Source organism: Chenopodium album, chromosome 11 (assembly GCF_948465745.1).
Source record: "Chenopodium album chromosome 11, dcCheAlbu1.1, whole genome shotgun sequence".
NCBI classification, from domain to species: domain Eukaryota; kingdom Viridiplantae; phylum Streptophyta; class Magnoliopsida; order Caryophyllales; family Amaranthaceae; genus Chenopodium; species Chenopodium album.
In genome coordinates, this window is record NC_137844.1 from 10,347,861 (window position 1) to 10,366,026 (window position 18,166).

General features: G+C 38.6%; 2 protein-coding genes across 2 annotated transcripts; both read left to right on the forward strand.

Annotated features, from left to right (window-relative positions):
* Positions 1–7,643: 7,643 nt before the first annotated feature.
* Positions 7,644–8,327, forward strand: LOC145566250 (uncharacterized). Its single transcript, XM_081625725.1, has one exon. The coding sequence runs from the start codon at positions 7,644–7,646 to the stop codon at positions 8,325–8,327; it is 684 nt and encodes a 227-aa protein (XP_081481851.1).
* Positions 8,328–14,868: 6,541 nt separating this feature from the next.
* Positions 14,869–15,696, forward strand: LOC145566251 (uncharacterized). The gene has a single exon (XM_081625726.1). The coding sequence runs from the start codon at positions 14,869–14,871 to the stop codon at positions 15,694–15,696; it is 828 nt and encodes a 275-aa protein (XP_081481852.1).
* The last annotated feature ends 2,470 nt before the right edge of the window (positions 15,697–18,166 follow it).

An 18,166-nucleotide genomic window follows, 5' to 3' on the forward strand; every position in this document is an offset into this window, starting at 1 on the left:
TTTCTGATAACTAAGATGTTTTCTTATTCACTCTCATTTTCTGGCTTATATATCCTAACTATCTAAAGTTCTAAAGGCCCATATTGATTATACCATATTAGTACTTCATGAATCTTGAAGCACAGCTTAAGGTGTACCCCCTGAGGCGCACAAAGATTTTTTTCAGAATTTTTTTTTATGTTTATTATATGCGCCTCACTTCAATGAGGCGCACAGAGGTGCGCCTTAGGTGCAGGGAACTGTGAAACGCCTTGGTGAGCCTTGAACCTTTTTATACATTGCTTTTGTGTTCTTATATGTATGATGGTAATGCAGAAGCTATAGGTCTTTAATAACCTAACTTTTAGAGACCATACTTTTTTGGAGAAGGGAGTGATTGATGTCGAATTCATACTCTTACCCACCATTCCAGCCTCACAAACTCCTGAAACATATGAACTAGATTTTCTTTACCACACCCAGAAGACCTGGAATGCCAGTTGAAAATTTTGAGTTTTTGGGGGATTTGTAGAGCATTTATAGAACTTGCAATAAGAGATCAATTCTACCTAGCAACATAATTGATTGGCCTAACCTCAAATTTCTGGGAAAAGATTGTTTAAGAATGTGATTTCAGCAAACAGCGATGTGTTGACTGTTGGATTTAATTCTCTTAACCTCCCAAGCGACCAAGCATCAACCAAAGAATCTGTGGCCTTTTGGGAAAAAGCTTGTGTGAAAAGGAACATTTGGCTTGTTGCTCATGAGTGCATGACTGACCCTCATGAAATCATCATTTTCACCTGTATCAACCTCTCTTAACAACCGATAATGGGTTGTAATGTTTAATACTACTTCTGCCTAAAATATACAGCAGATCCAGATGAGTGTCAAGCATGGCCTAGAATCCTGGTCTGAAATGTCTCCAAAGCCCTTACACCAGCTGCAAAAGAGTCACTGGTGACAGATGGCAATGCAGATTAGCAGACCCAACCACCCATTTATTCCCATAAGCTCCAGAATCCAAGTCTCTGGTATTGAATATGAGTTGCAAATTGATGAATCTTCAAATATTAATGCTACTATAGTCTCTGACACAAACAAGATATGATTACCCTCTTGAAATTCTGTTACCAAATCTGATAATATATTGCTGATCATAAGTTGATGAAGTGTGAGGATTATAAGGAATAGATGGAGATGTTTCTGTAGGGTTTATTGTATTTTTGTAAGCTAGCCTAAACTTGTAATTTTCCATAGCCTATACCAGAACAAATGTTAGACAAAGAAAGGTATCAATACTGAAATAACTAATGGGGAGGGAAAAATACATATACTGTACTCAAGTCCTAGTATACATATAAAACAAATATCCAGGATGAGCCTCTTTGGCATTTTGTCTGATTCCATATACGTTGCCTATTCTCTTTTACAAAGAAATGCTTACTAGAAAACTGTTATGATCCTATCTTCCTTTTCAATTACGATCCTATCTTTCTTTTCTAGGCTTTTAGCCACATAACTGTTGACACAACCTGACCACAAAGAATTTTGATTCCTGTAATCCCATTCGACTCTTATTTTCTCTGAAAAGTAACATGAGAAGTTTGCTGGTAAACCAGTTTGAATTTTAATTTCTGTAGCTGTCAATCTGTTTCTGACAGTTTTCTTGATGGAGGAATGATGGATACAAAGGTCCCATTGATGCTTCCAAGGATAGGGCCTGTTTGCCCAAATATCAGCTATACATAGTAAGATTGAGTAGGTAATTCTAGAGATAAGAAAAAACTTTGTGGCTAATTTTTAATTTCATTGGTCTTTCTGACGAAAAAACCAAGAGGATAGGACATGGATTTATTGTTTCTCTTGACCCATAGGAAAGAAAATGACGAAAAAAACTTTAGATTCTGAATTGCATTAACACTTCATATTAGTAAAGCAGAACTCAATTTTGGATCTTCTGAGACCTGAGTTATATCTATCATACTTTCAGCAAGTTCAATTGGTTTTAGACTGGTTCATTCTTTAAATGTCAGTAGCATTAACTTAAGTTTCAATTTAAGTACTTTGATAGGAGTCATAGGAGTATCCAAATCACTTACAGAATACTTAATTAGGGTTACCAAGCCTTGTATTGGTGAGGCTAACCTTTAATTGGGGATCTGAATTCTGAGTATATTTTGCTACCAAACATTCTTTTTAATTTTATACAAGTATTTATTTTAGTTTTTGAACGTTATAAATTTTTTTATTTAGAACTTTGTTTCTAGAATTGCACGTTAAAATGTGACCTGTCACCTGTGCATAGCCTAAACTTCATTGATTTGTAATTGTTCTTAGTTATGTTCTTTGGTTCTTATAGAAATTTGTCAGTTTTCGGTTTGTGCTGCCCTAAAACAGTTGGTGATGTTCTTCAAGCATGATTTTACTCTGATGTTGTATAGTCTTATTTACATGATTGATTCTCTTGATCCCCATGTATATATTTTGTGCGCTTGTGAATTGTCCCATGGTGGAAAAGAGAGAATTAAGTGCCTTAAAAATTGAGGCCTTGCTCCTCCCTTTACCAAGTATTTCTGATTAAATCTTTCACTTAAGTTTGTAACAATTCTCTCTTTTTTCATGACAGTGCAGGGCCCATCTTATATCTGCTTTCAAAAATTTAGCTTAGTGTTAAATTTAAAGTGGGATTTATGATAAATTTGGACCTTTGATCATGCAAAATGTTCAACCCCAATGAAGATAGCTATTGTTTACCTTTCTAATTTGCTCTTGTTTAAAGCACACTTTGATTTGAGGAGGGCAGGGTTGTGTCCTAAATATTTGTCTTGTGCATGTGAGTTGTCTCACATTGAAGAAGAGGAGAGACATAACCACTTTATAAGCCTAGGGAGTTATTGTTGCCATGGCTAATTGGTTCTGAGATAAAATTAACTCCGGCTTATAAGTGGTCAACTCACCTCCATGTCCCATTTAAAAAAATATGACAGATAACCCTTGAAAGTGAGACTTTTTCTTTGGAATTGAGTGACTATGGATAATTCTTCAGATTTACAATAATAGAATGATTTATGAACATCAAACCCCCTTTAATTGAGGCCAAACCTTCATTGAGCCTACTGTTTTTAAATAAGAAAGTTAGGCCAAGAGCCAGAAATTCTTATGACGCTTAGTGGTAATCAAATAGCCACCTAATTTTTTGCTCTTTCTCCTTACAGCAACTGTCATGCAATCGGCATTTTGGATGCAGTAATCCACAACACTTCTTTTTCTTCCTGTCCATCTCATCCAAAATCTCCATGCCTTTGATCGTTTTCTATGGCCTAGTACCAGTAATGATGCCTTGTGTTCCTTTGCTTGGCTCACTATTGTTGGACCTTTCTCCTTCCCTGCAAGTGCTACAATTTCCACTTGTACCTGCTCAGTGAAAGGAACCAGATTGATGCTGTTAGAGCTTGTTTTGAGGTTTGGTGTATCACTCCATTGCTACCATTTAAAATTTTGTCATCTGATAAACTCTGTGACATTTAAGTTACAAATCTCATGGAGCTTGACAGTTTTATTGTACACTTCAAAACAATTTGATGGTTTTGATCCTCATAATAATCTATTAGTTCTGACATTTAACTTTTTATTACTCATTGATTTATTGTGATATTAATTACCAAATTTGATCTGTTACAAGTTTTAGAATGAGGATATTAGACTAATTAGAGTGACATCTTTCTGCAGGTCGATTCTTTTTGTCTTTACATAAAAACTTAGTATCCTTCTTCGATTCTTCCGTGTTTTTGTTGTGAATTTGTGATTAGTGTAAGTCATACTATACCAATTGATCAGAGTAGTGTGACATACCCCAGGTCTTCTGGATTGGCAGACACTTCTCAGAGAGTAAAGAAGTCCATAAGCTTTTGGATCAATTTCACCCTCAGTATGTGAATCTGCATTAATAAAAAAAAATTGATATTAAGACAAACTTGCCCTGCATTTTAGTATGCAAGTTTCATCAAATTAATCTTTGTCTTTAAAAAAATCCCCCCTCCTATAAATAATATATTATGCATCATGTTTCTAATTTCAGACCGTCCCAAAATTATAGGTCACTTTTTACATTACGAATTACTAAAGCTGAACTTTGAACTACATTAGTATGATTGAGATGTAGACATATGAATAGAAATGGATAGTATTGATATTCTAACTAGTTTTGTTAAATTTGACAATTCAATGTGACTTGAATGACAGGATGGAGATTAATTTACCACATTTTGTTGGCTTGGCTAAATGCAGAAGAATAACAGTGTCCTCCTTTTGAACAGTATGGGATAATGCCCATTGAAGAGCACCCTTAGCCTGTAAGGTTGCATCTACAACGATCATGATCCTGTTTCCCTCCTTGGGTTCACCCTTTTCAGAATTTTCTTCACTGCTGAAGCTCGATCCGCACTCATTTTCAAAATACTCACTCTTATCACTTTTGATAGAATTATAAGCTGGATTGGATTGCAGCGGTGGTGAACGAATCCGAGCTTTACTTATTTTAAAGCAGGATCCCGGAATTTTGGTATGTACTCTCACCATTCTCTCTTTTCTTTCTGAAGGCAATGACAGTACACAGAAAACTTGAGTGTTTTCAGATTTGAATATAACCAACAAGAATGTTCAGAAAACTATACTTTATATAGTTATATTCTTATATATCTGACAAAGGGGACATAATCTGTTAATTAATAATCAACTAATATCATAATTATATGGTATATCTTTAGAAGGGCTAAGTCAACTTTGTAAGTGAAATGACAGAAAAGGACAGAATGTGGTTAGGCATACATTTAGAGGCGTAAGACGTGCTCACCATTGTGTTTAGATTCTCTGAAGACTTTGAGACTCCATTGTTTAAGTTATGGTGTGATTTTCTGGTTGGTGAATTTTGTTTTTTATAGGGTATTTTCTTTAATGTGGGACATATCCCATTAAACGTGCTAACCATGAAGGTATTTAGGTGTTAAGTGCAAGTCCCACGCCTGCTAAGATTTCTTAGTTGTATTGATTAGTTTTGGGGTGTTGCATTGTTAATTTCTGTATTTTTTTGACCTTTCGTTGATTTCCAACCGTGTGATGTGCATCCTACTCCGTCTTTAATCTTTTATATTCGCAATTTTTTCTAATCCTAATCATAGAATACATACAGGATAACCTTAATAATCTTGGTAACAACCTACTAATGTTATTTTTTTAAAGGTTAGAACTTTCAACTTGCTACAGCAGAACCACAGCTCGGATGAACTCGTTCTTGTAAAACTCATACATATGCGGGTGGCTACAGACTGTTTGTTTGGAGTTTGTTCTAGCCTTTAGTTCAGACCTAAAAGAGGACTAGTCATGGTCAGCTATTGTCTACGAATAGTTTCGTCCGTTTCCGGGCCCGGACTTGGGTTGGATATGTCATATGTGCCAAATCAAAGTCTGTTTGTTGCTTCAATTCTTACCATCCTTCCCACCTTACCTTAAGCCTTTTAAAACTTGTGCAGAATTATCTTTATTTTTGACTTTGATTGACTTTCAAAGCTTATACACCTTCTTGGAGGGCAGGAAAGATAATTTAGACAAGCAATAATAAATTGGGTCAATCACTCAATTGCGACTTATCACAGCAATAGCATGAATCAAAACAAATTATCATTGTTAAGATTTTTGACTAAAATATAAGAAGTATAGAACCTTCCTGTATTGTTTAAATTTTATCTAATTATTTAAAGTCTAGTAAATGAATAGTTATCTGGCTTATCTCATAATTTTAAAAGATTATATATCGTTTTAAGAGCCGGTTTAGTATATGTAATGTATATTGTTGTTTCTTCGTCTTTTCATGTTTTTTTATTCTTAAGAATAAATTGCATGAACATAAACAAACAATAATTTGATCTTATATGAGATGGCAAACCTAAAAAATAAGTATGGCTATTTAAACTTTTTATTTTTTTTAAATAATGAGTGCTTGAGTCATGAAAAATATGTAACAAATGCACTTGCACCTACGTTGTTTAAACCCCGTAAAAATGTGCACATGTTAAACAAAACTACTTGACCACCAAATCAAATACTAGTATTCTAGTACCACTGTACCAGTCCAATATTGATTTTGGCACTCTTATGATTTATTTTAACACCCTTCTTTAGTTCTTTATAAATTGTAAGTAGTGCACATAAGTACATAACTGTGCTCTCATTCATAGTGGGATTGTTAAAATTATATCTCGTGTACTTAAACTGTAGAAATATATACAATTTAATTTAATTTAATTGTGTTGATATAAAACGAGTGTCCCTCGGGGATATCAATGGGGCGGGGCAGGGCGGAGGTTGGTTTTTTCATTCTCATTCCCACTTAACATTTTTATTCCCATCCCCATTCCCGCGACGGGTCTAAAATTTATTCCCATCCCCGCCTCGACAGGTACAATTCCAAACTCATCCTCGCCCCACTTAGATATCCACCTCCACCTAATCCCCACCCAATACCTGCCTAATCCGCGCCTCTCAAATACTACAATTATAACTAAAGTGGGTGGGGGTGGGGGTGGGGGTGGGGGTGGGGATGGGACGGGTACGAAGTGAGGCGAGTGGGGCGGGGCGGGGAAGGAGCGGCTACAACCTAAAATCCACCCCGCCCCATCACCCATGGCCAGTATGGTTTTTATCTCCATCTTTGCCCCACCACCCGCCAAACCGAAATCCATCCCCGCGCCAGTGACATTATGGGCAAAAACTCTCCAATGTTATTTCGATTAATGGTTTGAAATGGCTTCAAAAAAGGTCAACTTTGTTAAGCCGTCATAGACTAACACTAAACTTGCAAATTCATATTCACACAATCGTTCTAAGCACCTCGGAAGGCCAGAAGAACATCAATCAATTTATGAAATCAATAATAATAATAAAATAAAAACAACAATAATAATAATATCAAATTATGAAATAGTTGATTGCTAATGCCGGCTTATCCTAGCTGTATCTAAATTGAGTTGTGAACAATATTAAATGAAAAATGACTTGCTTTAATTCCATCTGTCTTTTCTTCTTTTCTGTTCATGAAAATTCCCATACAAGTATTACTTTTCCACAACCAAGCCAATAAAATTATAAACTTTGTGTTGTAATTGTTTGATTTTGTTGGACATTGATTGAGATTGTTTTTGGAAAAACACAACATATTAGTTTGGCAGTTTTGCATTTTGTGCATTATGCGAATAAGGATCTACTGTTGTTTATCTTTATAACTTTCTCTTAAAAAAAAAAAAAAAAAAACAAAAAAAAAAAAAAGGGAGTGACTGTATTGTGACAGAGTATGATAATCACTCGCAGCATGTGACTATTAGAATTCAGAAAAGGGCGCAAGGGTTTGTTGGAGGAATATGGGTGTTCTGGAAAACTGAAGAAGTGAGTGTGACAGAGTATGATAATCACTCGCAGCATGTGACTATTAGAATTCAGAAAATTGATGAAGTCCCTTGGCTTTTTTCAGCAGTATATGCGAGTCCAGAGTCCAGACAGTACCCTTCGCAAGGAATTATGGGAGGAGCTTGAGAAAATAAAAGGGAATTACTCGGGGCCTTGGCTTGTAGCAGGGGATTTTAATGAAACTACAAGTTTCAGGGAAAGAAATGGCGTTGGTGGTGCTGATGAGAAGATGTAGAAACTTTTCTAATTGGATTGAAAACAACAGCCTTATTGATCTTGGATGCTCGGGACCGGAACATACTTGGTTTAGAGGTAATTCTCCGGAGACTTTCAAGTCAGCAAGGTTGGATAGGGGTTTAGTGAACGAAGAATGGAGGGCCTTATTTCCTGAAGGTGCTGTTCGGAATTTACCTAAATCAAAGAGTGATCACTGCCCGATCATTATTAGCACTACGGGGTTTGCTCCGATTCCAAATGCGAGCAAACCTTTCCGCTTCCAGGCAGCATGGATGAACCATGATCACTTTGAAAGCTTTGTTCGGTCGAAGTGGGATACTGAGGCCCCTTTAATTCCTTTCCTTAAGTCCTTCTCGGGTTTGCTATCAAGTTGGAACAGGGAGATTTTTCATAACATTTTCAGAAAGAAAAGTGAATTGTGGGCTCGTCTTGAAGGAATTCAACGTATTTTGGCTCAAGGTAGGGATCGCCATCTAATTAAATTAGAAGCGGTCTTGAGAAGGGAGATGGATGAGATTTTAGAGCAAGAGGAGATGTTGTGGTTTCAGAAGTCTCGGCTGGAGGCTATTAGAGATGGTGATAGGAACACTAGATACTTTCATCTCTCTACTCTAATTAGAAGAAGGCGCAACCGGATTGATTCTCTTTAAAATTTGGATGGAGAGTGGGTACAGTGTCCGGTACTTGTTAAAAAAATGGTGACTGATTATTGGATGCATCTTTTTCAAGAGGAGCCTTCGGACTGTATTGGGGAAAGGTTACTGTTTGATCATTTTCCTTATATTTCGAATGAGGACAGAGGTCTTATGTCAAGGCCTTTCTCGGGGTGTGAAGTGCGAAAGGCTCTAATGAGCATGAAAGCCTTTAAAGCCCCGGGTCCCGACGGTTTCCAATCGCTCTTTTACCAGCAGTATTGGGATTTGGTGGCATCAAATTTAATTAAATTAGTCAAAGATGTGTTAGAAGGTCGTGAGTTTCCGGATGGCCTTAATGATGCATTCCTTGTACTAATTCCGAAGATGGATGTTCCTCAAAAAGCAAATCATTTTCGACCGATAGGTTTATGCAATATCACTTATAAAGTGGTGACAAAGGTGATTGTAAATCGGCTTAAACCCCTTCTTCCTACTCTCATCTCGCCTACCCAATGTAGTTTCGTTCTGAAAAGGCAAATCTCGGACAATATTGTATTCCATGTTGTATAAGAAAGGGAAGGTAGGGTAGATGGCGGTGAAAATCGATTAGGAAAAAGCTTATGACCGCCTTCGTTGGAGTTTCATTCGTGAATCACTTATAGAATTACGGCTCCCTCAATCCATGGTGGATGTAGTGATGAATTGCATTACTTCGGCTAAACTTCAGATTTTGTGGAATGGTGAGCCTTTGGATGCTTTTACACCATCTAGGGGGATTCGCCAAGGTGACCCTCTTTCTCCATATATATACGTTATTTGTATGGAGCGTTTGGCACATTTAATTGAACATGAGGTTCGATTTGGAGGTTGGAAGCCGGCAAGAGCAAGTCGAAAGGGCCCCGACATTTCGCACCTAGCCTTTGCAGATGACCTTATCTTATTCTGTGAGGCTTCAGTTGAGCAGGCAGCATGTATGAAAATGTGTTTGGATAGGTTCTGCAATGCTTCAGGTAGTAAAGTGAGCTTCAAAAAATCGTGTGTATTATTTTCAGATAACACTAGCCAAGATACCAGACCTGCTATTTGTGATACTTTGACTATAAGTAGCACTGAGGATTTGGGGAAGTACTTAGGTGTGCCTACAATAAATGGGAGGACGACTAAAGGTGACTACCAGTATCTGCTTGACCGTGTGAATGCCAAATTATCTAGCTGGAAAACAAAGACTTTGTCTTTGGCTGGACGGGCTACACTAGCTCAATCATGTTTGTCTTCAATCCCGTATATACAATGCAGACTACCAAAATCCCGCGTTCTATTTGTGATGATATTGATAGAAAAACTCGGCATTTTTTGTGGGGTGGAGATGATGATCATCGCAAGATTCATGCTGTGGCTTGGGAGAATGTGTCGAAACCTAAGTCGGAAGGTGGGTTGGGCTTAAGATCTATGAGGCAAGCGAACGCAGCCTTTTTGACTAAACTAGGCTGGCGTGTCCTCACCGAACCTCGGTCCCTATGGTCAAGATTACTAAGAAACAAGTATTGCGACGGAAGGTGTGACATAGATATGTTCAAAGAAAAATCAAATGCTTCCAATGTATGGAAAGGCATTATAGGCAATATTGATGTGTTGAAAAAGGGAGTGTCCATGGCTGTTGGGAATGGGAGGAAGACTTCATTCTGGAAGCATAAGTGGGCAAGTGAAGTGCCTTTGCTTGAATATGCAGATCCTCTGCGCCCTGCTCAGTTACAGGAGGTAAAGGTGAGTGAGTTCTGGGATTCTAATGTGGGCTGGAAACTTGACTTATTTGCCGATTTTCTGCCTAATGATGTTCTTAAAGCAATTGCTTCTCATGAAGTAACTGATGATGAGAATACGGTTGATGAAATTTTCTGGAACGGGTCTTCTTCAGGTGGCTTTACTCTAAGTTCAGCCATTAAGATTATGCGCAACACTTCACCTATTAGTGATGAGGCTAAGAAAGCCTGGAAACTAATTTGGAGAGCTCCAATCCCGCAAAGGATTAGAGTTTTTATATGGCTAGCTGTGCAAGATCATATTATGTCCAATGTTAATAGGTTTATACGCAAACTGACGAATGATCCAAGGTGCCAAGTCTGTGGGATGGCATAAGAGAACACGAATCATATACTTCGTGAGTGCCCTGCTGCTGCTGCTATTTGGATAAAGCAAGGAATGAATCGTACGAGCCTTGAATTTGATAACTCGTGTGCTGATTGGATTACTTTTAATCTGGAAAATTCGGGTTTAGAGGTAGAAGAACAGAAAGTAATTACCTTTGCTGTTACATTGTGGTGGCTTTGGAGATGGAGAAACGAGAAATTTTTTGCTAGTGATCCAAAGTTTCCTATTGACCAAGTTGCTTTCATCCAAGCCAGAGTTGGTGATGTTAAAAGGGCTCTAGATAGACCTTGGAAGCTAGCTGCTACTGATTCTACAAGACGAAAGGAAGTGTTCATTCGATGGGAGTTTCTTAGAGTTGGTTGGGTGAGGCTCAATACCGATGGAGCATCCAAAGGTAACCCGGGTAGAGCTGGTGCAGGTGGTCTTATTCGAGGGGCTGTTGGTGAAGTTTTTGAAGTATTTGCGTCCCATTGTGGAACCTGCTCGAACACCAAAGCTGAGCTATTTGGAGTAATGCGAGGCTTGGCTATAGCATGGAATGTTGGTCACAAACAGGTGCAATTGACAGTGGATTCTGAGGTGGTGGTGCGGTTTTTGGTAGAGGATATCCCTTCACACTCTCCTTATATTCATATTGTTCAAAATGTAGAGCGCTTATCTCTCGTCAAGGGTGGAAAGTGACTATAAGTCACTGCTATAGGGAAGCTAATCAAGCTGCGGATTGGTTGGCCAATTATGGAGTAAACTCTGACCAGAAGATAGTGCTATTTGAGGCGATCCCCGAGGATCTTTGGGCCGTTTTATTGGAGGATATAAGTGGGGTAGCTCGTGCAAGATTGGTTCCGAAGGATCGTGCCTAGCTGGTCTTGTGTCGAGTTTGTTTAGCTTTGCTTTTCTTTTTTCTGTTTTCTTTTTCTTGTTTGGTTTGTTCTATTTTGGTTTTGTTTCTTAGTTTTTTTGTTTGTTTTCTTGGGGCTTGCCCCTCTCTTTCACAAAAAAAAAAAAAAATCTTTATAACTTTCTCTTATCATTATTTTGTAAAAAAAAAAAATTAATAATAATCATCCTTAAATCTTAATATTGGTGTGGTGTTACAACATTATGACCGCTTTGTAAGCGCTCTCTCTCTAAAGTATTTGTATGGTCTTTTTGCTGTAAATGTTCTTTTATTTATTAAAAAAAAAGTGGCACAAAAGGTCATTTTATCACACTTAGGCTGCGGAGAGGGTCTTTTGACCGGATTCCGACCATTAACTTTTTTTTTTCGGCCAAAAAAATTCATGTGTTGTATACGACCACTAAAATCCTTTTTTTCCCCATTTCCCCCTCATTTGGTTCAATTTGTTTTCAATTGCCTTCAATTTTAATGTGCAGAGACTAGAATCGGAGTTTGATAAAAAAAAAAAAATTCACAAAATAGGGTTCGCGTTGAGGTTGACGATGAAGAAATTAGGGCGGAAAAGGTGGAAAAGAGGAAAAACGGATTTTTGTGCAAGGCATCAAAAAAAAAAGTCAATTGTCGGAAAACAATCAAAGGACCCTTATTATAACCTAATTGCGATAAAAGGACCTTTTGTGCTACCTTTTTTTTTTTTACTCTCTCCGTCCCAAATTACTCGCAACGGTTTGACTTTTTGCACTATTCACACATTTCACTTGACCATCTTTTTTAGCTATTATATGAAAGTCCATGTAATCATGTAAAATATTGTTGGGTCTATTTTAATGTACAATTTCTTAATATAAACTTTTTATAACTTATTTAAATATATAATAAAAGATATCAACGGTCAAACATGTACATCGACAAGCGTGTCCAGTCAAAATGTTACAAGTAAAGTCGGACATAGGGAGTATAAAATACGGAGTAACATTTATAATAAAAAGACTTACTTAAAAAGACCTTTATGACAAATTTTCCTAAAATAAATGTATGTTGATAACTTGAATTGATGATTAGCCATAATACATTTATAAAAAATATCAAAAATTAATTATACTTGTATACATTAATACATAATAGTCTAATAGTCGTATAGCGTAACAAATAAATTTCATAGCTAGGAAGTAGTAAATGGTTTTTTGACGCTAGATCATGCTCTTTATTGTCTCATTGTCTCTTGTAGTAGCCTTTTGATTATAAAGGGTCTAATGATCCGTCATTTGATTCCAAATTTAATATTTATGAAATGGTAGATCGAATTTCAAATTATGCAAATGTTAGTTATAATAATGCTAGCATTGCTAGGTAAATAAGTGAGCAACAAACCGTTATCTATTCATGGCATAGCACCATTTCCACAAGAGACAAGAACACAACAAACCCAACTTTCCCTCTTCTGCTCTCCTCCCACCTTTCATGTTGCTTCACTTAGCTACTCTCTGTCGCGCCTTTTGTATGCCTTCCAGGCAAAGAGGATATTGGTTGCCAGCCTTCTTCTTCCTCCTATACTGTAGTCATAAGGCAAGATAAACCGGAGCTACAATATAAACCACATTACCTACATAATTGATTTTTTTTAAAAGGTTAGAGAGTTTTAGGAGTAATTAATAGTTTGGTTTTTAGGAGAGTAAAAAACAGAATTTTCTCGATGGAAACCAATTCTCTCAACCCTGCTCCTTCTCGTGAAGAACAGGATCTCATTCATCGCTCATCCAAAAAGCCAAAAAGAAAAATCAATCATATCATTTTCAATAATGAGAATACTGTAATCCCTTCTGGCACTCCAAACAATCAGCCTACTACTCATAAGACTGTATCCTTTAGGGATTTGGTAGCAAACGAAGTGCGACAGGGGAATGACATAATTCATCAATTTGATATTGATGAGGAAGACATTTCTGATGATGATGAACCCCCGGATAATTTGATTGATGATCCAAAATGTCCCATAATTCTGTTAACTAAGGAGGAGAAGCGCAGAATCAGAGAGCCATGGAGACACACTCTTATTATCAAAATGTTTGATAGCAAGATTGGGTATATGGCGCTTATGAAGAGACTCAAGAAAAAATGGGAGTTGAAGGGGGGTCTGGTTCTCACAGATATAGGGCATGATTATTTTATAGCAAGATTCTCCAATCTTGGAGACTATCACCATGTCCTCACTCAGGGTCCCTGGATGTTAGATGACAACTATTTGACAATCCGTAAATGGCAACCCAACTTTATTCCTGATGATGCACCTTTACGCTTCTTAACAGCTTGGGTTCGTATCCCACATCTCTCTGTCGAATACTTTGACAAGGAATTCTTGCAAATGATTGGAGGAAAGATTGGCAAAGTTATTCGAATTGACAATAACACTGAACTTGCTCAAAGAGGCCAATTTACAAGACTAAGTGTGGAACTTGATCTGACCAAGCCTCTGCTGTCAAAATTTTGGCTTAAAGGGAAAATCTGGAAAGTTCAGTATGAAGGGCTTCGAATGATATGCTTCAAGTGTGGGAAAATTGGCCATCAGGGTGATCATTGCAATTTTAATGATCAAAATAAGTCGGACAGTGAGGATGTAGCTGCTATGCATCAAGATAATGATCAGGAGATGCCAGTTCCATCTGTTGAACAACATGATTAATGGATGATGGTGAAAAAACCACCACCACGGCGAAGAGGAGGAAAGCAGGACAAGGCTGGTGGTACACCAGGTCAAACAGTGCAGCAAGGTGGTCAACGCCAGAGTCAACCTATGGGAGTCAACGCTCCGCAAACAAAGCAAATTGGGTCAAGATTTGCTATACTGGATCAGCAGAATAAGGAAACAGAGGAAATCTTGGGCGAGGATAATGTGGAGAATTTGGGTAGTCTTAGCCTTAATTCTAGGGATTTTCAGAATAATGTGGTTAATTTGGCGGATGCTACTCAAAAAGATAATAATCACGCTAAAGATTTGCCTTTTATCCTAGGAAAATCTTCTGAGAATCCTAGTTCAAAGGGACGATTTTTTGGGCAAATCAAAAATTGGAAACAAAATAGGAAAAAAAGATAAATCAAAGCAAATTAATATCTTAACTGACTCCACAAATATTCCCTTTGTGAGCAATCCAATTATTCCCTCACATATCAATCCAGCTGGCAAAGAAAACTCACAAGCTATTTTCCAAGCTAACACAGAAGCCCTTCCCAAAGACACAGACGAAGCCAGCATTAAGCCAATTTCCAGTCCACAAAATTCCCTAGACCCTTCCCATGTCTCAGCTACCCCCGAGACCGATTTGTGTTCGAATACCCCCGGAGAAAATCCTGTGTGTAACCTCTCCGATGACAGAACCTTATTTGGGAACAGTAGACCCCCTGATTCACAAGATAGAGGTGGAGATACATTCATGGTCGGTGTCGAGTCAAATGACACCGGAGCTAATTGTGACACTGAAATTGCCCTGGAAAGTTAATCAAGCTTTTCGTGCAATGTCTCATGCCTATCATTCTGAATTCCCTGATTCATTAGGTCTTATGAATAGTGAACATAATTTGATTGCTGATTCCTTTCCCATAACGTGTATGGTGTGGAATGTACAAGGTGCTGGAAGTAGAGAATTTCTTACTGCTCTGAAGGAAGTTTTGCGGATTAATAAGCCCATTGTCCTTGCTCTGGTGGAGACTCATATGGGTGGTGATCATGCGGTGCGTGTTGGTAATATTTTGGGATTCATTGGTCATACTCGTGTTGATGCACAAGGGTTTAGCGGTGGAATATGGGTGTACTGGAAGAATGAACTGGTTACCATCGACCCTATTCACCAATCAAATCAATACATCACAATGGAAGTGTCGAAAAGGGGAGAAGAACCGTGGTATTTCTCTTCTGTTTACGCAAGTCCTGACCCCTCTAATCGTCGTGATCTGTGGCGTGACTTATCTGATTTTGCAAAGAGGAATAACAAACCATGGCTTCTCATGGGCGACTTCAATGAAACAAGATATGACTGGGAACGTAGCTCGAGTTGTGCTGAAACTTCGAGACGGAGTCGCAACTTCAACCATTGGGTGCAAGATCATCAGCTTATTGAAGTGGAATTCTCTGGCCCAACTCACACATGGGCTAGAGGAAATTCTATTGACACAAGAAGAAGTGCAAGATTAGACAGGACACTATGCAACTCGGAATGGGGCCTTCGATTTAACACGGCTCGTGTCAAACACCTCCCTACAATCCAATCGGACCACTGTCCCCTGCTTATTTCTTCTAATGGATTTGCTCCTATCGATGCACTTGATCGTCCGTTTCGCTTCTAAGCCGTTTGGTTGTCTCACGAAAAATTTGTAGATTTCATGGTTGAGAAGTGGGACAAATCAGCTCCATTAGTCCCCCTATTGCAATCTTTTTCCAATGACCTTCAAAATTGGAACAAAGAGGTTTTTTATAATATTTTTCGAGAAAAAAGAACATTGATGGCGAGGATACAGGGGGTTCAAACAAAACTGGCTCTTGGTCGCAACTCGGGGTTAATTAAGCTCGAGGCTCGGCTGAGGAGAGATTTGGACACGGTTCTTGATCAAGAAGAGATGCTATGGTATCAAAAGGCACGGGTGGATTGGATTCAAGACGGAGACCGAAACACTACCTTATTTCACCTTAGTACGATCATTCGAAGATGGCGAAACAAAATTATTGCTATAAAAGATAGCAATGGGCAGTGGATTCATGATAAAGAGCAAGTCAAGCATGTGGTGGTGAATTATTTTGCTACGCTGTTTACTGCTGATAATGATGATGGGGTATACAACATACCAACGGGTATATGTGATCAATTCTCAGAGGAAGACTGGAGGAAATTATGCAGACCATATACTCAAGGAGATATTGACTTTGTTATCAATAATATGGGGGCACTCAAAGCCCCGGGTCCTGACGGGTTTCAAGCATTATTTTACCAGAAAAATTGGGACTTAGTTGCCCCTAATGTGTATGACATGGTTCTCGCAGCTTTAGAAGGAAAAGGACTTCCCGACACTCTTAATGAAACATTCCTTGTGCTTATTCCCAAACTTGACAATCCGGAACTCCCTTCCCAATTTCGGCCAATTGGCCTTTGTAATGTGACTTACAAAATAAGTACAAAGGCTATTGTAAACCGAATCAAGCTTGTTCTCCCGAAAATAATTGCTCATTCTCAATCAAGCTTCGTCCCGGGAAGGCAAATCACGGATAATATTGTCATAGTTCAAGAAGTTTTGCATACGATGAAGAGAAAGCAAGGGGGTAAGGGTTACATGACTATAAAGATCGATTTTGAAAAGGCTTATGATCGGCTCAAGTGGTCTTTCATTAGGGATACTCTTCTCGAAATGCACTTCCCTCAAATCATGATCGAAGTCATCATGGAATGTGTCACCTCTCCATCCATGCGTGTCCTTTGGAATAGGGAAAAATCTGATGCATTTTATCCATCTAGAGGAATTCGTCAAGGTGACCCGCTCTCTCCATACTTATTTGTTCTTTGTATGGAGCGTTTGAACCAAGTTATTGAGGAGGCAATAATCAAGGGGAGGTGGAAACCTATCTACGCAAGTAGGGGAGGTCCTTTACTCTCTAACTTGTTTTTTGCGGACGATCTCATATTATTTGCAGAGGCTTCGGAGGAACAAGCACTAGTAATCAAGGACTGTCTTGATCGGTTTTGTAGTGCCTCAGGGCAAAAAGTCAGTTTGCCCAAATCCCGTGTTTATTTTTCACGAAATATGAAGCAGGAAGATAGGCTGTCAATTAGTGACAAATTGGGAATGCAAGTCACGGATGATTTGGGCCTTTATTTGGGTATGCCAACTTTGACTAGTCGAGTTACTAGGGAAACCTATTCCCATCTTTGTGAAAAAATTGACAGGAGGCTCACGGGGTGGAAAACTAAATATCTCTCATTGGCAGGGAGAATAACTCTTGCAAAATCTACCCTAACCACCCTTGCAAATTACTCAATGCAAACAGCTAAACTCCCAAGGTCAATTTGTGATGAAATTGACAAGAAAGCTCGACGCTTTATTTGGGGTAGCTCGAATGAGAAGCAGAAAATCCACCTCTTGTCATGGGATACATTGCAGCTTCCTAGAGACAAAGGGGGTTTGGGTATTCGATCGGCTAGGCAAGCTAATTCAGCGTTTCTAACAAAACTTGGATGGAGGGTGTTAACCGAACCACAAGCCCTTTGGTCAAGAGTTCTTAGAGCCAAGTACTGTAAAGGTAGGTGTGACATTGATATGTTCACACCCACCTCAAGTATGTCCAACATGTGGAGGGGCATAACAGATAACGAGGCTTGGATCAAGAAGGGATCGCAATTAGCAGTTGGTAATGGCTGCAAAACGCTATTTTGGGAGCACTGCTGGGCAACAATTAAGCCTCTGCGTGAGTATGCTACTGCCAATATTCCAAGCTCTATTGAAGGTGCTATAGTGGAAGAAATGTGGGAACATGGTGTTGGTTGGAGATGGGAGCTTTTTGCCCATCTTCTATCTGAGCAACAAGTGAAACAAATAGCTGCACACTCTCTGGTAGAAGACCCTGCTGCTGTGGATATTCACTATTGGAGAGGATCAAACAATGGGAAATTTTCTTGCAAAAGTGCTGTGAGTCTGATGCGTGATAATGATGTTATTCCCAGGGAGCCAAAATGGGAATTGGCTTGGAAAACTCCTGTACAGCAGAGGGTTCGCACCTTTCTATGGTTGGCTCTCCATGATCGTCTTTTGTGCAATTCAAATAGGCTAA

Coding starts and splice junctions, on each gene's coding strand:
- LOC145566250 (XM_081625725.1), top strand. CDS start 7,644: ATGGCGTTGGTGGTGCTGATGAGAAGATGTAGAAACTTTTCTAATTGG.
- LOC145566251 (XM_081625726.1), top strand. CDS start 14,869: ATGTCTCATGCCTATCATTCTGAATTCCCTGATTCATTAGGTCTTATG.